The 22,477-nt window shown below is 37.0% G+C and overlaps 1 protein-coding gene across 1 annotated transcript; it reads right to left on the reverse strand.

The window, feature by feature from the left end:
- Window positions 1–17,040: 17,040 nt before the first annotated feature.
- Window positions 17,041–18,508, reverse strand: LOC101896452 (cell death protein Grim). Its single transcript, XM_020035694.2, has one exon. The coding sequence runs from the start codon at window positions 18,253–18,255 to the stop codon at window positions 17,650–17,652; it is 606 nt and encodes a 201-aa protein (XP_019891253.1). The 5' UTR covers window positions 18,256–18,508; the 3' UTR covers window positions 17,041–17,649.
- Between the last annotated feature and the right edge of the window lie 3,969 nt (window positions 18,509–22,477).

Consider the following 22,477-nt stretch of genomic DNA (forward strand, 5'->3'; position numbering starts at 1 on the left):
AAGAAAAGAGAGTGAGAGTATCATCCAAATCATAATAACAATTAAGGCATTGTCTCACATTTTGGGACATACTGGACAAGCTCTGTCCATCCTGAAATTATTGATTATGCTGACAATTAGCATGACGCGTGTCCAGTCGCCGATGCATTTATTGAAATCATGCTGACCGGTACTTGAGTCGATACTTCTGATATTATTAACAATTACCATTTGCCCTGTATTTCCGCCTGTATGCAAAATTCAAATGATGAGGGTATTTTTTCTGATGTGTGTGACAATTTGCAAATGGAGACCGTAGCTGCATGGAGTTCAAATGGAGTTGTAGTCAGAACTAATTGTCCAATGGCCAGTTTAGATAAGTGGTCATTAATTTAATTTTTTTTGTCCATAAGTAGTTTGTTATAAATGATGTGAATTTTGGAATATGAGAAACGCAGTTATATGGGAAAAAATTCTAGGTCAAGTAAGACTTTAGAGCTTGTCTATTTAACATAAGGTCGAACATGGAAACAGAAGATTTTATACTGAAAGTTTTCTATACAAAGAAGTCCTCCGGATGATTTTCTGGGTGCTGAATATATTTTGAAGGTTTGTTATGTACCAAACACATTCGGGAGGCTTTCAATATATGTAGCACTTCCTTAAGGTCTTTTATGTAGGAAGGTTCCATTTAGAAGACCTCATAAGTGTAGTAGATTCTCTGATGTACTTGTACCTATAGAAGGCTTACTGTAGGCACTTTATCTATAGACTCGTGGAAGTTTTACATGATTGAGATGAAAAAACAGCAACCAACTTCAGACTGCTGTCATTTCTAAGCCACTCGTCCGGCAGCTGTTAAAATTATTCCAGTGACAGCTCATGAAATTATTCACAAGCGTACATAAGCATTTCGGTGGGAATTTTCCAGAAAAAAAAGTTATTCGTGATGGAATTCAAGCGTGGTAGGGTGATTTCTTTATGTTTGGCTGGAAAACCATAAGTGGCTATCATTAGAGCATTCCAGCATTTAAATGTGAATAAATCTTTTGTGTCTCGTACCATCGCTCTTTACCGTGATATTGGTAGCGTAGCCCGACGTCAAGGAAGTGGACGGAGGAAAACTGCAATATCATCAGAAATGGTTCGAAAAGTAAAGAAGCCGAAAAATGGCTCGTGAGCTGAACATATCGCACTATTCCATTTGGCAAATATTGAAAAATGAGCTCGGGGTAAAGCCATTGAAATTCCAATAAGTACAATAACCTACAACGCAACAAAAAGAAAGAAAAACTCAAAAGATCTAAAGAGTTGCTTCGCTTGGCCGAAAGTGGTGAACTGCCGAATTTGGTTTTCTCCGATGAGAAAACATACGTTGTCCTGCAGTTTGTAAACAAAGAAAATGATCGTGTCTACTTGCCAAAGAGGTCAGCTGAGAATGTGTAACTTCGGTTGGCCACCAAAACTCAAGCGCTGGTCATGGTGATGGTGTGGACCGCCATAACAGCCGATGGTCGCTCTCCGCTCGTATTAATCGACCGTGGCTTCAGAATAAATGCCGAATATTATCGCGAAAATATTCTGGAGGGTGTACTAAAGCCTTGGGCACGCAAACATTTTGGCCGCAGACCTTGGACATTCCAACAGGATTCAGCGCCGTCGCACTCAGCACGCGCCACCCAGGAATGGTTCCTCGCTTCATTTCCAGCGCACAATGGCCACCAAAATCTCCGGATACCAATTCGTTGGACCATTGTGTCTGGAGTATTTTGGAAAGCAGGGTTGGCCCTAAAAAATATCAAAGTGTCGGTCACCTCAAGCAAGCGTTTCGCCGGGAATGGGCCAAAATATCGCAGAGTAACATTCGGGCAGCGTGTGACGGTTTCATTGGTCTTTTGCCATAATTTGTGCCAAAGTTGACCAATTAGAACAAATCTAAACTCATTCCAAAATTTGATGCTATTTCCGACCTTTTTTGCTTTCATTCAATGAAATTTATAAAAAAATTAAAAATGATGGCGTTTGACTTCGTTGCAGTTTTTTGTTATCTCACCCTTTGTTTTAAAGAATAATCCAAAAAATCCAAAATAACCCTCGTATTGTAATAAGAATTCCCTGTAAGATTACAAGGAATTTTAATCCGAAAATTTCAAAAAATCTTGAAAAAGTAATCCTCGCCCTCTCTATTCTACAAGTTCTTCCCACGTCCACTTTTTTGTAATTTTCGGATAAAGGTTCCTTGGAATCCTTGCATTTTAGGTTACTTTGCGATGTAAACTTTCAATGGTCCGAAACCCTTACTTCTATTCTAGGTCTACTTTCATAATCATCTGGGTTTTTCTTGTAATTATTTTTTATGTTGCATAGTGTCATCTAAGTACCATTTTATGTGGTAAACCTCGAGGAAAACCTCTATAAAGGGTTTCCTAAAAATCTTCGTTTTCCTTCTATTAAAACCTTGAACTTTCTAATAATAGTCCTAGTACCCTTTTATCTCTCCTCTTTGACCTCAATAGAAGAAACTTCATAAAATACTAATTTATCTACTAATTAATTAACTAGGGGAATGGGGGATTCCCCTCTACCATAAATTGGGTATCCATCGCAGTCACAAATTATTTGTGAAACGACAAATCACGCATATTGCAGATGTTCACCGCTTCAAATCCAGAAGATGGTAAATAATGCCATTAAGTCCATCTCTTTATTGATTTTAGCTCTAACACAAAACAATAACAAAATAAATGGCCTACGATGTGGTTTCTGCTCCATACTTATCTGGTGAATGGTATAATTATCCACTTCCGTGTTTTGCAAATATGGGCAGGGAAGACAGGCAGACAGACACTACTGACCTACATATCCCAAAACAATAATAGTGAAACTATTTTACAAAAGACAGGAACGACCCAGGCAGAAAAGGAAAACAGTTTTTCTGGCTCAAGCAATAATAACAAAAACAACAATGGAAAGAAGGAAAACAATTTTGTGAAATTCCATATGGCAGAAGAGTAAAAGTGAAACGCAATATGCTTATAAACCACCGAAGCAGGGAACGGAATGAATGGTGGACAGACAGCAACAATTGCTGGAAATCAAATATCAAAGGAGAGCTTAAGGCCAGGCACCAAAAAAGGGAAGTGGCATTGCTTTGTTGTTCCCTGGGCCGACAGGCAGGCCATTTGTTTGGAAAATGACTTGACCTAGTCACAACAATTTCAAAGGCCATCAGCAGTTATGTGGAAGAGCTTAACATGATTAGCTAATAAACAAATTCTTTGGGATAACATGTCTGTGATTAGTGCATATTTATTTTCCCCTCATTTTCGGGCAACATAATTAAATTCCTGATTAGACAAAGTAAGGGCTAGTCCTCGTTTCTTTGCCAAAAATCTAAAAATCTGAGTTCTCACGTTGCTTGTTTATTTGCCAAGAAAATTTCCCAGAAAAGGGTATTCCATGCCCATTCTCTCTCTCTCTCTCCTCAAGTGCTACACATTGTTGTAAATCACCCGACAAATTGACTTTAATAACAATAAAATTTCAACAAATTTCTTGTCGTCACACAAAAGACGTGCCAAAAATATTGATTTTTTACCATTCACCCAATGGCCAATGTTTTCGAAGAACTCTTTTTCGACAATCAAAATAAAAATTAATCAATTGAAAGGTTGCTGTTGTTGTTTAAACAATCCGTAACGAAAACTCGCTTCGAGTACCCTCCTCTTTAAAATATTGCATTGGCATACCCACCCAAACAACAGCAATAACATTTTCCAATAACAATGAAAAATCCTTTTCGCTCTTCAGCTACAACAAAACAAAGACAAAAAAAAACGGCAAGCGAAAATCCCAAAAACACTTAAAAATTAAATGCAAACATTTGAACGGGATTTTACAATTGTAATTTATAGCTGATTGCCGGGCAGAAAATAAAACCTCGAAACAACAATTCAATACACACACTCAACACATACGTTTGCTCGCTCTGCTACACATATCCTTTATCCTTTCCCCTTTGCCTTTGCTCACCCTAACCCTTTTTAGTTGCTTTGTTTTTTTTTTTCGTTTCCATAAAATGAACTCTTCGTCTCGACTTCTGTGAGAAAAGTCATAAAAAACAATTTTGTACGCCACTACAAAGCGGAGCAGACCAAAATTTGACATAAGTGATGTTATAAACACAACGCTTCCCAGCGCGAGTTTGATAGGCCTACCACCACCACCCTTAATGCGAGGATTTATTTTAAGCTGATATCCATCGAGAGAGGAGTTGAAATGGATGTAAAACATACATTGATAGTCCATCTCTTGCACTTCAAGAAGTGTTTTATGGCTGATTTAGATGCGTTAGATTTTTCTTAACTTATGTGACTTAGAGTGGAAACCGGAGTAATGGAAACGAGAACTCCAGCCTTTTGTAATCCATAAGATATATCAATAAAATATCTACAAATGTTCTTACAGGGAAATTTAGAAGATCAGCTGAGGGAAGAAGACTAAATAGCTTTTTAGTCTAGGAGATCAGAAGAAGCTCTTCAGTGCCTAGAACACCTCCACAGATCTTTTTGTGTACGGAAAATCTTAAATGAGTCCCTAAAGAAGATAAGACCGGTGAAATGTCTTCTGTGAACAAAAGTCGTCTTCCACGAAGTCGTCTTCGAAAGGACCTTAAAAATGCTGCTTTCTATAGATGGCCTATAGCGATCATTTCTTTACGGGCAACATTTTCTGATAGAAAGAAGGTCAATCTGTACAGACCTCAAAAATGTTTTGAATATAGGAGAAAAGGATTTTCCTATATAGAAGACCACCAAAAACTAAAGAATAAGATATTCCCTGCATAAAAGACTTCCAAATAGTGTTTTTTTTCATTCGGTATAGAAGACCCTTAAACGGTTCCTTTGTATAGAATGTCTTGTGTGAGAAACTGGTTCAAGAAACTTATCTGTCTAGAAGACTTTAAAACATTATTTCTTTACAGGAGACCTTGGTTCTGTATAGAACACCCCAGAAACGTTCAGCTCCATACGGAGGACTCGTTCTTTCTATATAAAAGACCCGAAAAGGTCATTGCTGCATAGAAGACCCCATAAGCCTTCTTTCATAGAGGACCAGAAAAAGGGCTACTCCGTAAAGTAGGTCTTCTTACAAGATAGAAGAGAAAATGTCTTTGCATCCTCTCTGCGTAGACAATCTCAAAAAAATCTCCCAGTTTGGTCTTCTCCGTATGAAAGACCTAAAGGAGGATTTTTCTTTTTCTTATAGGAGATAGGTCTTATTTTCTTCTTATAGAAGGGACATTTTCTAGTCCCTATAAAATAGCTCAAAGATGACTTCTCCCCTCATAGATGTTCTCCTTTCTCCGTAAAGGGGTCAAAGGGGTATTCCCTATCACGTATGAAATAACTTTATGGGGTCTTCTCTTCTCCATTTACAAGATCTCAAAATTGTGTTTTTTTCCTCATAGAAGTCTCCAACAAGATACTCTCTTCTCCCTATAAAACATTTCAGATATATCTTTTTTTCTCCGCATAAAAGACCCAAAGGTGGTTTCTCTATACTGTAGTGGTTTTTCTGCCTGTACCCAAAGCGGACTTCTCTTATTTATTTAGATGACCTGAAAGTGGTGATATTTCTCCGTAAAGGAGTCCTCAATAAGGTGCTCTCTTCTCCAGAGCTAAAATAGATTCTCCTTGTAGAAGACTTCAGCTCAAAGTGGTCTTCTCGCTTTAGTAGATCTCAGAGATATCTTCTCCGCATAGAGTACCTTAAAGAAGAGGTTTTATATGTGTAAAAAGCTCGTAGAGTTATTCTATGTAGAAAAGGCCTTACGGAGGTTTTTTACACAATAAGACCTCATTGAGGAAAAACTTAGAAGGACTTTTCCGTGATGAAGACTTACCTTAAATATGCCTCATTCTTAATTAAGACTACAAGAGGGTCTTAAATATAGGGTCTTCCTCAGGTAGGACACCTCCAAAAAATCTTCTCCGCATAAAAGACCTCAAAGGGCTCATGTCATGTTATAGATATAGATAGGTCATCCTCTTAAAATCTAATCCGTATGTAAAAAGACCTCAAATATCTCTCAAGGAAAAATCGTATGAAGGCCTTCAATATAATGGTCGATATGTAGATGGCCTCCTGAGAGCCTTCTATCTTAAGAAGACCTCATAAAAACTTGCATAAAGTCATGCTATCTACATAGAATCTTTTCAATTTCTTTCATCTATAGAAGAAATTAGAAAGTCTTCTTAACTCAGAAGATTTTAAAAATCTACTGTACTGAAGGGTCTGCTATTAGTGTAAGAACTTATAAAGGATAAAATTATATTCTACATAGATAAGGCCTCCTAAGGAATGTTTTTCTATGAATTCCTCCGAAAAATCACTTTTCCAGAGAATGCCTTCAAAGGATAGTCTATTTAAGTTCGTTTACATGTAGAAGTCCTCTGAATGATCTTCAAAGATTCTTCTCTAAGGAGAAGACACCCTTATGATCAACATAATTTTGCCAGGCTCATTCTTTCATGCAACACCTCAGAACGAAGTCCTATGTATAGGCGGATCTGAGAGCTTTGGTTGTGAAAAAGGGTCCTTTACATATAAGTAATATCCTTCGATGCATAGATGACCTGTAAAAAGTTGTATATATATGCATAGATGATCCTTTTCTTGGCCTAAAAAATGTTCTATATATGCCCCTAAAATATCTTTTTTCGAATGGGGACGGGGCTTTGCTTTCAGTAAATCTGGCCCATTTTTTTTTCAAATTCAAAATCATTGAAATTAATTGTTGAACCATTCCTCTCCACCACGATGAGTAAATCTTCAATTAATGGTGGGAGTTAAACATTAATAAATGATGATGCCACAAAACCACCCCATAGGACTAACTGTCACCCACCGAATAAAAGAAACAACAAAATACCTCAAAATGTTAATTAATGGTCAGCGGGCGTTTGCATACCCACGACGCATTGTCGTTTCGACTCGACTTAATCAATAGCACATTGAAGTAATGTGGCTTATGTCTCATTGCTGCTCTCCACTACTGCTGCTGCAACTACTGTGGCAGACGACGATCTGACATCCTGACATCGTTTGTCCTGTAGCAAAATCTTGTTTGGAAAAATTAATTTGTAATAGTCACTCCTCCAGATCACACGCGAATGCTACAGGAAATTACAAAAACATTTTTCATTTTGGCCCAAAGACAGCCATGTCCTCGAATATGATTGGAGAGAGGGGGACGAGAGAAGAGCCCATCCAAGGCAAAGGAAGTCAAGTCAAGGAAGTGTGATATAACAATGACATTTTGGCGCCTTGGGGGGAGAGTGAGTTGAATGATATGCAGATTCTTTTACCCTAAATGAGTATTGAGAATGGCGAGTGTGTGTGTGTGTGTGTGTGTGCTTCCTTAAAATTTCGAAATTAAATTGATTAATTTTCCCCTAAATATTTTGCCGGATAAGCCACAAAGCCACCAACCATTACTCTGTAATAACGCAACGGGTAACTAATGAGCCCTAAACACCACATCTAAGTGGAGAACTCACATACATTCTCACACCGCAGCTAGCCAGCAGGATAAGTTATCTGGCAACTACTAATAAGTGGCACTGATTTAATGGCCACACGTAGCAACAACATAACTACCTAACAGCGAAGCCAAGGAGGAAAAACAATGATTTTCCACTTCAAAAAAAAAAAAGAACAGAACTGAAGTCCACTCACAAAAAATGCATTGAAAACTCCGTAGGAATAAGAATGAGCGATGCGTAGCAACAACTGTTGTCTAATGTTTGGCGGAACTTTTGTAACGAAGTCCAAAAGTTAGAACACAGGCTGCAAAGGAAGAACAATAAGTGCTTGGAACAGTGATGACGATGACGACAACGATGATGATGGAAAAAGGCAAAAAGCAACAACAACATCCACGGCAGCAGTGTCTATATTCAATTTCGTTAATGACCCAAACGCCGTAAAGCAATTTATACTTCGGCAACAAAAAGCAAATTGAACCGAAAACCAGGCGAATCACCAAAGTTACCGGCCAGCCAGCCAGCTCACAGAGACAATGATGCCAACAAACCAGCACTGGCCACATACACTTCTCCTCATATTCCAACAACGACATATCACCAAACCTCTAAGTGGATGGCTGGGGTCCATCACCGCAGAAGGGAGAGTAGCCAACGCAGAAGAAGAAGAGTAGCAACAACAAAAAGACAAATAATAGCGCAGCAGGACATTGACAACACTGCATCATCATACCTTTCAAGAAGACAACAATAATAATTGACTCGATTGCATGTCGCCATAGAATTCTGGACAGGAGAACCCCAGGTCTCCGGAAAGTTATCTCTGTTAGAAAACTCACATTTCTTTGAACCCCTCAAAAAAAAAAAACAAAATACGCAATTGTTAACATTTTGGTGGCGGCGGCCGAATGCAACTGCATTGTGAACTACAAGCCAAGCGAGTCTAGAACAAAACTATTCTTTATCTTTGAACTTTTTCTTTAACAAAACGTAACTGGGCAATTAATCATAAGCCCAACACATCTTTGTGGCGGAAAGAGCTGGCTCGCTAGCGGTGGTCAGTTTTGTTTGGTGGCCAACAAAAAACTGAAGAATTTGAAGAGAGACACGAAGAAGGGAAAACTTTAAGGCGTTACCATTTCATTTGTCTTTATTTTTCCTCAAACTTTTTTTTGTGCCTCATATGTTACATGTCTTCTTCTTGTTGTGAGGAGTAAAAAAATAGATTCCAAACAATTGATATCTTCACAAATCGCTCACTAATTTTATGTGTTTCAATAAATTTTGAAACGAAAACAAAAAAAAAACAATCAGCCATCATTAATTTTATTTTGACTAACTGCCAAACATTTATCCCGTCAAATGAAGACAATGATCTGGAATCATTCTTTTTTTTTTCGTTGCATGTTTTTTTGTTTTGGTGGGTGTTAACATAACCGCTGGACGTCACGTTTATCAATGACTTTTTATCAAATGATAATTCTGAACCATCAGTCGTACAAATGTCAGATGAAAGATTGCCCATCAATAATCTTGAACGTCTCTTTAGTTTAAATTAATTATATTTTTTTTCTTAAATATTTCATTTAAGTTTAATTAATTCATTTGAAACAATCCTTCACTGGATTTCGAACTTCAGGGTAATATTAAGATATTTTTAAAGCCTATTATCCAAGAGCTAGTTTTATCCAAAACTACATTTAATGTGAAGCCTTCCTTCCATAGGAGACCTTTTGATACTTTTTGTCTATAGGAGATTTAAAAGCATTTTTCGTTTGTTTAAATAATTTTTAAAAATTCTACTCTCCACGGAGGACCCATGAAAGGAATTTTTCTTACAGAAGACTTTTTAAACCTTTTGTTTTTCGAAATCTCTCTTTATAATCAATTTTAAATCTCTAATGTCTATAAACAACGTTTTTTCTCTATAGACAACCACAGGATTTCTCTCTACTGAGGCCTTTTTATATGTCTTCTCTTCATAGAAGACATTTCAAAGCTCTTATTTTTAAGGACTTCTCTGTATTGAAGGTTTTTTAAAAGTCTGTTTTTTTATGCAATGATATTAAAGATCTTTTTCCCAGGACGGTTTGTGAGTGATTTCTCTATGTCTTGTTATACCCTACACCATTATGTCTTTGTGCACTTGTTTGTTACATGGAGAAAGAAGCGAGATATACTCATAGTTACTTTTGAGGATCTCCATAGAATCATTTCTGAGTTGATTTATGCATGTCAGTCCGTCTGTCCATGTATACGTGAAATATCAGCTCGAATAGTATGGTATTTTGCATATACACCCAAATTAAGCCTGAAAATATGTATGCCAAATTTGATCGAAATCGGTTCAGATATAGCTATAGCTCCCATATATATTGTTCATCCGATTTATTATTTTTGTCCACCGCCGCCGTAATATGCACTCTGTAACAGCAATATTTGGAGAAATATATCAAATACAGCTCAGAAATACATTTGCTAAATTTAATCGAGATCGGTTCAGATTTGGGTATATCTCCCATATATAACTTCGTCCGATTTACGCTTTATTGTGCACCAAACGTCTAATATTTGTCCAACTGGGATTGAACTTGGCACTTACAATCGAATTGAGTCTAGAAGCTAGTATGTCAAATTTGGTGAAGATCGGTTCAGATATAGCTATAGCTTCCATATATATTATTCATCCGATTTGTTATATTTGTTACCCATAGCCGTAATATGCACTCCGTAACAACGATATTCAGGGAAATATATCAAATACAGCTCAGAAATATCTTTGCCAAATTTTATCGAGATCGGTTCAGATTTGGATATAGCTCCCATATATATCTTTATCCGATTTCAAATTAATTGTGCACCAAATGGACAATACTATTCCGAATTTAAAAGATACAAATGCTTCGGCATATTTAGTCCTTTGAACTTTAAATTATAATTATAATCATAGCGTGTATGATTGAATTCTCCCATAAAAACTTATAATTGTTATGTGGAGCTCTACTTAATTAGCAAAGTGGTGTAGGGTATCATAAAGTCGGCCCCGCTCGACTTTAAGACTTTCCTTACTGGTTTACGTTTTATTTAATGAAAGCAAAAAGGTCGGAAATAACATAAAATTTTAGAATAACTTTAGATTTATTCGAATTGGTCACCTTTGGCACGAATTATGGCCTTCAAACGGCCAATGAAACCGTCGTAAGCTGCCCGAATGTTGCTCTGCGGTATTTTGGCCCATTCCCGGCGAAGAGCTTGCCTGAGGTAATCGACACTTTGGTATTTTTTAGTGCCAACCTAGCTACAAAATACTCCAGACACAATAGTCTAACGGATTGGTATCCGGAGATTTTGGTGGCCATTGTGAGCTGGAAAAGAATCGAGGAACCTCATTTTGTAACCATTTTTGGGTGGCGTGTACTGAGTGCGACGGTGCTGTGTCTTTTTGGAATGTCCAAGGTCAGCGGCCAAAATGTTTGCGTGCCCAGGGAGTTAATACACCCTCCAGAATATTTTCACTATAATATTCGACATTTATTCTGACGGTCGATTAATTCGAGCGGAGAGCGGCCATTAGCTGTTATGGCGGCCCACACCATCACCATGGCTGGCGCTTGAGTTCTGGTGGCCAATTTCAGCTGACCTCTTTGGAAAATAAACACGGCCATTTTGTTTGTTTACAAACTGGTGGGCAACGAATGTTTTTCATCGGAGAAAACCAAATTCGGCAGTTCAATACTGTCGGCCAAGCGAAGCAACTCTTTAGCTCGTTTGAGTCTATTTTCTTCCTGTTGCGGTGAGTTGCGGTAAGTTCTTGCGCTTTTTGGAATTTTTTAAGACTTTCGTCTTACTCTTAAAGGTTATATACACACAGAACAGATAATTGAGATCTTTTATCTGCACAAGTTGTTCTTCTTTTGAATTTGCTTTAAAAAAATATTTTTTATAGTGCTCTTGTGTCTATTTCTCCTTTTCTTTACTTGAAAGACCTCTTCCTATAGAAATATATTTGTGCAGTATTTTCACCAATGCCTTCTTTTCTTCCTCTTTCCCTTAAAGGCCCTCTTCCTATATAAACAATTTTTAAGGTATTTTTGTATCGAAAACATATTAATGGTATTTCTTCAATAAAAGATCTTTCATAGGTCTAATTCCCTAGAAAGGCTTTTGCCTAGGAAAGTCTTTGGCAAATTTTCTTTCCACAGAAAATTTTCTGAGGATCTTCCTTTTAGGAACTTTTCATTGGAAATAGAAGCTTATTTCAATGGAAGCGAGGACGTCGATCCATATAAGGCCTGTCCGAGGTCTTCTTTGATAAGAATATATTTAAAGGGATTTAATGTCTTTTAATTACTTTGAAATGTGTTTCACGCCAAAGGAAGATTTTCTAAAAGTCTTCTGTTTATGCTGGACCTGAATACCTGAATATATTTCTTCCAAAAAAAAAAAAATATTTTAATTTTTAAATTCTCTCTGCTTATTTTGCCTTTGCAAAATCCATTCCTAAAATCATACCTCCAAATCGCTTAAATTACCCACTATTACCTCAATTTCCTTCAACTTGAACATGTTTCTTTGGCACAAAACACATAATTTTTACAATTGTCAATTTCCTTAAACCAAACATGGAAAATATTAACGCCTTTTGACCACAGGCATGATTTCGGACCAGGCCGATCTGTATCTGGCATGTGTCAGTGCAAAACCTCTAGACCGCACAAATTGCAATGGCAACTGTTACCATAAAATTTAATTACCACTCTTACATATGTTGCGCTAATTTTTACAATTATGCTCGATTTTAAACTGCCCACTGGCTTTTGGGTTAGAAGTGAACAACAACAACAGCAACACCAACAACGAAAAAAGGGACACAACTCCGGAAAAAGTTAAACGTTTCCAAAACACAAAAATTCCTTACATAATTGTAGGCGTCATTGCAGGGCCTGGGTCACAGCGGGGTGGTGACCATTAGAAATCATGTCTGAAACCACACTGACCAGCCAAACCAAATCAACCCAACAAAAAGGACAGCCCACAACTTAACCCAAAAGACCAAAACAAAACACCATCATCATCATCGTCGTCGTCATCGTCATCGGGTAATACCAACACTTAGACGCGACATATTTTAGCTCTGTAATTTTCCAACGTTTATCAGCTGCAATAAATCTAAACACTTTCTTTTCTGGCCAAATGCAGTGTTGTTTCCAAAACTAAGCAACCCTTAGTTTTTCCAACACCGCCAATTGCGGCCAGGTAACTGTCCTTTTTGCCGCTCCGCTCGTTGTTAAGAGACACAATTAAATTTAACCAAAAAAAATGTGAATTCTCTTTTCTCCGATTTGAAATTAAGATAAGCCACAAATTAGCGCTGAATATGGCGAGAACTTTACATAATAATTTTACTTGCGTACTCCCCTACCCCCAACGCTGTTGTCAAGCTTGTGTTATTTTTCGCTCAACAAAAACGCAATCCTGTTATCATTTCAAACGGATCATTTGTCACAGATGTTTGGTTTATTAGTTGCAGCAAAGAATGAAAATCATTTAGACGCCTTTAGAAGAGCTGGAGAGCAGAGCTTTTGTTGTTGGTGGTTGCGGTTGGTGGTTTGGTTTGGTGTGGCCTCAAGCTTGGTTAATGCAAGTTATGGTGTTAAGGTTGGGTGTTTTTTTTCCTGGCCTCCGACAAGGTTAAGAGTGGGGTGTTAATATTATCTCTCTACGCTGCCTACATATCTGCCCAGCCGGTTTGCATTGTGACTTCGGGATATGGCTGACAACGATGACTTAACATTTTGATGATATGATTGTGGTTGGCCAAATGGTGGCATTTAACCATTTAACCCTTTTAGAATTCAAATATTCACAAAGCCCCTGAACCCGAGCAAAAGATCATCTATTGTTTTTCGAAATGATTTCATTTCAAAATTTTCTCTTCCTTTGTTTTTGCTTTACGAGTCAAGCATGACTTGTTAAAAATTTTGTAGTAAAAGTTTAATTGTGATGACATATTGGTCTCTGATGATGTTTATCTATTAATAAATTTTCTAGGTTGTCTTTTTGGTGTTGGCACAAAGGAACACACACATTACCCTTGAAGGTTGGAGTGGGAGATACATCCATATATCCTCATTGTAGTGCTTTAAAGTGTTACCATGGTTAGCCCCTTTTTTCACTGCGGATACATTTAATAAGCTTGGTTAAGCTTGATATTTAGTAAAATTTACCATCTGCCACATTTTTTCCAATGATATTTAAAATTTTGAGTGATCATCTGAAAAGTGAAAGCAAGTCATCCCAACAAATAATGATAATCATTTTATTTAGAACTTAGATAGCTACTCTTGGCGAGGGAGTGGAGAGTTATAATTCATTTTTGAGTTGTTATTACATATGCGTATAGATGTGTTAAAAGGGTGTCTCAGTGGTAAACTTCGTAAGATTTGTATATCTTCAGTAATATTTGATGATATCAAAATGGGCCTCTTTAGTTTTAAACCCCATGTTTCTGTGGGCAAAATCCGTTTCGGGACATGTGAAGTCGATCTAGCTATGTCCGCTCCTCTGTCTGTGTGAGCAAAAATTCTCAAAAGAAATATTCAAAATAACACAAATTTGGTATATTGTAGTATTTTAGCCAAATTTAAATCAATTTAAAAAACAGGTATCGCCCAAAAAAATTAAAAAAGCAGTAAGTTTGGACGGACAGGAACACCCTCCACCATTTGGAACGAATATAGAATATTTTCAAAAAAAAAAAAAAAAAAAAAACTGAAACTGAAACTGTTAACAATTCTATTAAAATCTTAGAATATAGGGATCTACCGGGAAAACGTGGACGGGCATAGATAATTTTTGTAATAGACCATTATAACATTGAAATACGAAACTTGAAACAATTCCGGTGAATAATGTTCCAAAACACGACAAAATGCCAAATATAGGGAGGAATCGTTATATGGAGGCTATACGAAAACGTGAATCTGCTTAGCCAATTTTCTGTCACATTATGTCGTACCCACTAGAAAGGAAATACGAAGTTTGTAAGAATTTCGATAAACAATGTCGCTAAAATCATCAAAATACAAAATTTGGGGAGGTACAGTTACATGGCGGCTATGAGAAGACCTAGACCTGCATGTACAATTTTCTGTCATGGGTTGTGGTATCCATTAGGAACTTCAAATACGAAATTGGAAACAATTTAAAAATGATGTAAATAAAATGATCACAATATCGAATATAGGGTGATACCGTTATATGACGGCTATGCGAAGACATGGACCTGCATGTACAATTTTTTGCCACAGGTTGTAGTTCCCATTACGAACTTTTATTACAAACATTTCCGATGAACAATGTCGCTAAAATCATCGAAATACCGAATATGGGGAGCTATACCTAAACGTGGTCCTATATAGCCCACATTCAATAACAAAATTCTGCAGACCAAACACAAATTTGAGTAAAATTTTATCAACCTTCTTCAATTCGTTCGGAGGTTCGAGTGATTTTAAAAGACGGACATAAACCGATATAGAATTTTTGCTTATCTAGAATATATACAGGGTGAGATGAAAAAACTGCAACCAACTTCAGACTGCTCTCAGTTCCAAGCCAGTCGTCCGACAGATGTTAAAATTATTCCAGTGACAGCCCATTATATTGTTTTCAAGCGTACAAAAGCATTTTTGTGAGAATTTTCCAGAAAAAAAGTTATTCGTGATGGAATTCAAGCGCGATAGTGTGATTTCTTTATATTTGGCTGGAAAACAAAAAGTTAGAGCATTTCAGCATTTAAATGTGAATAAATCTTTTGTGTCTCGTACCATCGCCCGACGGTGGACGGAAGAAAACAGAAACATCAGCAGAAATGGTTCGAAAAATAAAGAAGCGACTTGATCGAAGACCGCGTCGTGGCATCAGAATAAATGCAGAATATTATCGCGAAAATATTCTGGAGGGTGTATTAAAGCCTTGGGCATGCAAACATTTTGGCCGAAGACCTTGGACATTCCAAAAGGACTCAGCACCATCGCACTCAGCATGGGCCACCCAAGAATGGTTACAAAATGAGGTTCCTTGCTTCGTTTCCAGCGCACAATGGCCACCGAAATCTCCGGGTACCAATCCGTTTGACTATTGTGTCTGGAGTATTTGGGACAGCAAGGTTGGCACTAAAAAATACCAAAGCGTCGATCACCTCAAGCAAGCGCTTCGCCGGGAATGGGCCAAAATACCGCAGAGAAACATTCGGGCAGCGAGTGACGGTTTCATTGGCTGTTTGAAGACCATAATTCGTTCCAAAGTTGACCAATTCGAACAAATCTAAACTTATTCTAAAATTTGATGCTATTTTCGAAATTTTTTGCTTTCATTCAATAAAATTAAAAAAAAAATAAATTAAATTATGGCGTTTGTCTCTGTTGCGGTTTTTTTGGTTCACTCTGTATATAATGTTACAATTAGGAAAGCGTTTGAAATTCGGTAGAGTTCTTTGGATTTCCCCCAGAAGCATTAGGAAAGAAAATGGGTCATATCGGTTTGTCATGTAAGGGTAACCCCTTTAAAATAATTTTGTAGAATATTTTGATTTGCTTCGATTCCGTTTCAAGAGAGTATTTAACCATATTTTAAAAAAAGGCCCCTTTTAGACTCGCAAAATAATACTCGAGTCTTTATCTGCAATTTTTTTCTGCCGAAGACACTATATATGCCTAAAATGTATGGATTCCCAAGAATCTTTATGCGAAATTTTCCAACATTTCAATTTTCCTTTAACGGACAACGGACGACTTTCTTATCTGACCTGAAATCTATGACTTTTTGTGATAACTTATGTCCTATTCAATAATAAAATAATCGAATAATGAGAGTTAATTGCTTCCGTTGTACTCATGGATATTATAAGATTATTTACTTCTTGAATTAAATTAATCAACACATTTCAGTATAGGTGACCTAAGAACTACTTCAAAATCGGAATAATTCCATATAATCAAATATTCAATTCTCAATATATATTTTCCACAAAGTCGTATAAAATTATTCGATTTTATAAATTTTCGCTTGGCTTTAATGGCAAAAAATATTAATTATATAATTTTCCGTAGATTTATTATTATATTATTCTAATATTTCTGAATTTTCTTTTTCAATTTGTTTTTTTTACAAAACGTTTATTATTTTTTAATAAAATTCCAGTATTAAAATTATGTAATTTTTATTTAATAATATTACAATAATTTTTGAAAAGCAATTATTTTAAATGTTTGCCTGGTGTTTAAGCCCTGTATTTTTTTGACAATTTAGAATAGAGTTTTAATTTTTCACCACAGAAAAAAATATATTTAAAATTATTTAAAAATGTAAATAAAAAATTCTTAAAAACCGTATATTTAAAGCCCAAGTAGAAATTTCAATAGAAAATCCTATTTTTTTGTTTTTTTTTTTATTATTTTTTTTTTTAAATAAAACCACAGATTTATTTATTTTTTTTTTTAATTTTGTTAAAAATATTTCATTTTATTTTCAATGATTTAATTTGCAATTTACATTTTGTCTCTGTATGAATAATTAAGAAAATACAATTACTTCCAAGAAATATCTCAAGAAACCTTAGTTCTGTACTGTTTTACTAGAATTGGCCGGCAACTTCCATCTCAAAAAAGACTTCCAAAAAAGTTGGTGTAAAAAACCTAAAAAAAGGTTTTTACAAAATCAAATATTTCAAACCAAAAACCCATTTAATTGTTACACATCACTTTGTCAGCTGTTATTAAAAATTGAATACAAAAATATTTTGAGTATGTAATTTTTGAAAATGTTTTTTTTTATTATTAATGTTTTACAATTTTTTTGTTCAAGTTTTTTTTTATGAGAGTATTTTTTTAAGAAACTTTTGTGTTTTTACTTTTTTCGGAATCACAATACGCTTTGATTGAGCCGCTAAGAGCTACCAAAGAAAATGTATTTTTTTACAAAATGAAGAGAGGAAAAAAAATATCTAAAAGACTGACTATGGATTTTTTGGTAAATGAAAACAATTCCATCGATAATATGAAATATAAAATAAAATACAAAATAAAATAATAAAAACAATTTAAAGCTTAGTTTTAAGAAATTAATTTTTTCTTTTGCCATGGGTTTTGGTTTTGGGTGATTTTTCATCCTGCTGGTTGGTATTTCTTCGATGCGACGGTTTTTTGACAACAGGAGTTGAGTTGGAGTTGGTATTTCCCGTCACCGTTGTTGTGTTAGCTGCGGCAGGAGTTGTTAAATTTTCTGCTGCCGCTGTGGCTCCCGCGGAACTTTCCGCTGAGGTAGAATTTTCTGTTGCCTCCTCTGTTGAATTGTTGTTGTCGGTGGTTGCTTCAGCCGTTTGACTTTGGAAATTAACGGAAATTTGTATAACCGTCGGTTGCAGTTGCGATGATTCATGGTAAAACCTCAGGGCATGACAAAAAACCTGGGCCAGGAAATCCCAACAGCCGGTGGCCTCGGCGGGTGTATTGGCAGTAGGCACTGTTACATTAATGGTAGTTCCATAGCCCCTATCGCTGGATGTCGCTGATGGACTGGATGGTGTTGCATCCGTCGGCCTCGATGATTGATTTGTGAGTGGTGTTTGACTTGATGCCGCATTTCTTTGATTATTGGCTGCCTCGCGATTTTGACGTCGTCCAGCCAATAATTTCGCCTGATCGGGTATATAATATGCAATTGCCATTTTGTTTTAATTTTTTCACTTTTTTCGATTTTTTATAAAATTTCAATTATTTTTCTTTAAGTCTTTGTTGTTAATTGAGTTTCTGTGATTTTGGCGCCAAAAATATTTCCACTTCAAAAATTACGTAAAAATCGTATGTTCTGTGCATGCGCTTTGTATTATTTTGCTGTTCGGAATAATTCAATGTTCTGTGCTACTTCGGTGTTCGTTTATCCTTCACTACAAGGTTGAATGTTGTCTCGTGGTGGACTGTGAATAGACTGACTGTGCATATCCTTGTGGCACAGTATTTTATAACATTCTGCTTTGCTTTAGCTTCCTGTCGTAGTAAAGTTGCATTTCAGTGTTTACTCAATACCAGGAAGCAACAGTCCACAAATACATACACAGACAGGCAATGATAGGGAGCACAGAATGCTCGCATAGACCAATAAAGTTTAATAGAAGTGGAGGGCTGACTGACTTACTGATGGTGGTGGCCTTAAATGCATGAATTTCACCCTCCCCAGGAAAAGTTCCAAACCACCACCACTACATACACATACACACACAGAAATATTTCTCAGAAAATTACCAACTAGAATTGCATTAGCACCTTAATAAGACTTATTGACGGTAAAGGCAACACAAACAGAGAGCGGCAAGGAGAGAGAATGAGAGTATTTCTATCACAACTCTCAAACAAACAACCCCTAAGTTCGAGTTCGAAATGAATGTGCTGAAAGAAGTTCTATGTGAAAGGGGAAGTTTGCTTGGCTGTGGAATAGGGGAAGAATATTTCACTTTTTTTTCCTAACACTAAATGAAAGAAATTCTCAATTGCTTTGGAATTTTATGTCGAAAGCAACAGTGACTGAACCCAAAGGGGAAGTGAAGTGAATTTCGAATTTTTAAAAGAGATTTTTGTGTGTGACTACGGTCTCTCACTTGAAATTTTCAATGGCTAAGGGGAAGAAGTTCTCTACGACTTCGAAATTATTTTTTTATGCTTGTAGTGGCCAGAGAAGCATGGGTCTCTTGTGGAAACCGCTCATATCGTTGTTATAGAGGATATATACATTAAGTCACCTATTACAGAGTAGACTGGCTTTTATATTAGCTACTATAGATAAGGTAACCGCAGAGTAGAGGGCCTACTCGACATCTAATAGAGATAGGATGAAATTATAAAGCAGAGATAGATAAAGCACCTCCAGTCATCCACTATCTGTTGGATGCGGTCTCTGACCAACTATTGTAGAGTGACGCCTCAGGCCATCTACTACTGCAGGGTAGATGTGATCATCTATTGTAGAGTTGAGGCCCCATGTGGTCATCTACTGTAGAGTAGATGCCCCCTGTGGTCATCTACTGTAGAGTAGATGCCCCCTGTGGTAATCTACTGTAGAGTAGATGCCCCCTGTGGTCATCTACTGTAGAGTAGATGCCCCCTGTGGTCATCTACTGTAGAGTAGATTCCCTCTGTGGTCATCTACTGTAGAGTAGATGCCCCTGGTGTCCTCTACTGTAGAGTAGGTATCACTTGCTGTCAGCTACTGTGGAGTAGATGCCCCCTGCGGTCTTCTACACTGAAGTAGATGTCCCCTGCGGTCTTCTATTGTAAAGTACATATCCCCTGCGGTTATATACTGAAGAGTGGATGTTCCCTGCCGTCGTCTACTGTAGAGAAGATGACACCTACGGTCATCTACTATACGGCGGCCATCTAGGGTATAGTAGATGTCACCTCTGGTCATGTACTGCGGAGTATACTGTATGGTAGATGTCCCCTCAGATCTTCTACAGTAGAGTAGATGATCTTTCAGGTCATCTTCGGTAGAAACATTGTGCCTCAGTTCATCTACGGTAGAGTAGATGATGCCTCCCATCATCTACTGCAGACTAGATGATGCCTCCCATCATCTACTGCAGAGTAGATGATGCCTCCCATCATCCACGGTAGAGTAGATGATGCCTCCCATCATCTATTGTTGAGTACATTATATCTCCCATCATCTACGTTATAGTAGATGATGCCTCCCATCATCTACTTTACTTATGGCCATCTACTGCAGAGTAGGTGACACCTCCGATCATCCACTGTATAAAAGATATTGTTTATGGCCATGTAGCTGGAGCCTCCGGACATCTAAAATATAGTGGATGATGCCACGACATGTGCTGTACTATTGAATGTTTACCTCTGGTGGAGAACCTAACACCCAATTTCAAATTCTCCGCTTTCCACATCTTAGATTCATATTTCATGGAAAATCATTTCCAATCACTCTCCATTTCAATCTCTACTAGCATTTCCTTCACTCCATACTGGATTTGCATACCAAGAAGCAATCACCTTTAAGTCACCTCTAAACGCAATGTGCTCCCTTCAACTTTAAGCTGACATAACATCCGGCAAAGCTGTGGAAAAATTCCAAAACGACCTTAAACTTGACACAATTTCTTTCGCCCAGCAACACATTTTAGAAATCCACCATAAATGACAGGCAAGCGGTTACACTCGCTCCCGCTAACCCATCAAATGACCTTAACATTTACATGGATTATTTAATTCCCTGACCTTGAAAGCTACATTTTGCAACAAACAGAAATCAAAACGCTCCCCATTCAGATAAGCGTTTCTGAAATCCAGGCAAACACACACACTTACAAACCCATGGAAAAAATCCCCATACGAACATGTGTACTCTACCAATAAACACTGTTGCTAAGAGCGCGTTTTTCCATTTTCATTGTCAAGGTCATTTTCGCGGGTGCCACCAGCACGCTTAACACCAAAAAGTGGGTTAGTTGCTTGGTTTGCTGAGTTTAGCATAATTTTACTTTAAGGAGGGATTGCTGGAAACTGTTACCCAGCATTTTGCCACTCACTTCAACTTTAAATCCTTTGGTGGCCATAACGACAATTGTTCGGAAACGATTCTTGGATGGTAGTAAGCTGAGCACATGGGGACCCGCCATGCACTTGGAAAAACAGGATATGGTGGTGACCTTGATAATGAAATGATTGGGAAAAACTCATTTAGAGGGAACAGTTGAAACAGAGTAATGGATAACATTCTGGGTGGGACCATAGCACAGAGGAAGAAAAACTGGATAATAATGGCAATAAATGTAGTGGTGATTGCATTTTCAAGGACATTGTTTTAGATTAAGTTATATTGTAATGGCTCCTGTCATATTTGAAAATATGGTAGAAGAAGGGAATTCAGAAAAAGTTTAGAGGAACTAAATCATGTTGATAGATTCTATTGCCTTAAGAGATTTGCCAATTTCATGGATCAATTAAAAGTATTTATTATCCGTTTATTTGATTTCAAAATTCATTGCCTTTAAATGACCTCTCTTGATCGTTCTATTAACCCCAACATAAACCTGAACTAAACCCCATTTTATTTGGCTGTAAACTATTTTAAAAATATAAAATTTATTTCTGCACCCATTACCCGGGGTCATAACACCTGTGAACTCCAAGATATCTGATTTAACCCAACACACAGGACTTTTTCGTGCTGTCATTATCTCAAATCTTTAGTGTTACCAACTTACCTTTAATTTATGGCTTTTCATCAAACAGATGAGCTGCTCGTTTTCCGTTGGTCGTTTGCTTTTTTTTATGGGCAGACTTAGAGTTGCTTTTGGGGGTTAAGGAAATCCATCAAATTTTAGTTTATTTTTAGTTTTCTTTTTTTTTAAGAAAATTCCCCATAGTTACCTGTCAATTTTTACGTAGTGCAAAAACTAAGGAATTTTCAATTTTCCCCCATCTTTTTGTGCGCTCCCCCCAATTCTTTGGCCCTCCCTTTAGAACATGAAAAATCCATAAAAATCCTTAGAAATATACACACCGACAAAAATGAACTTCCTTCCAAGAAGAAGTAGTTTGCCAGGCGCATAACTTTAGTTTGGAGACTTTTATTACTTAATACCCTAAAAAATAAGACATCCCAAGACTTGTTACTCCAGAGGAGTTTTTGGCTGTCTTTTTGTTGTTGTTGTTTAGTTAACTACAAGTGCATTACATTTATAAACCCTGGTTAAGAGTTTTCCTGGCTAAGTGTGGGCGGTAGTCACACCCCCCAACAACCGCTAACTTTATTAAATATTCCACAAAATGCATATTAAATGCATCCTCTGGAAATGGCTTTGGGCCACAACCAGATGCACTCTCCTCCACAAAAGGGAAAAAAATTAATCCAACAAAACGTGTTACGTGCCTCTG

This window comes from Musca domestica, unplaced genomic scaffold, assembly GCF_030504385.1.
Source record: "Musca domestica strain aabys unplaced genomic scaffold, Musca_domestica.polishedcontigs.V.1.1 27, whole genome shotgun sequence".
NCBI classification, from domain to species: domain Eukaryota; kingdom Metazoa; phylum Arthropoda; class Insecta; order Diptera; family Muscidae; genus Musca; species Musca domestica.

Coding starts and splice junctions, on each gene's coding strand:
- LOC101896452 (XM_020035694.2), bottom strand. CDS start 18,255: ATGGCAATTGCATATTATATACCCGATCAGGCGAAATTATTGGCTGGA.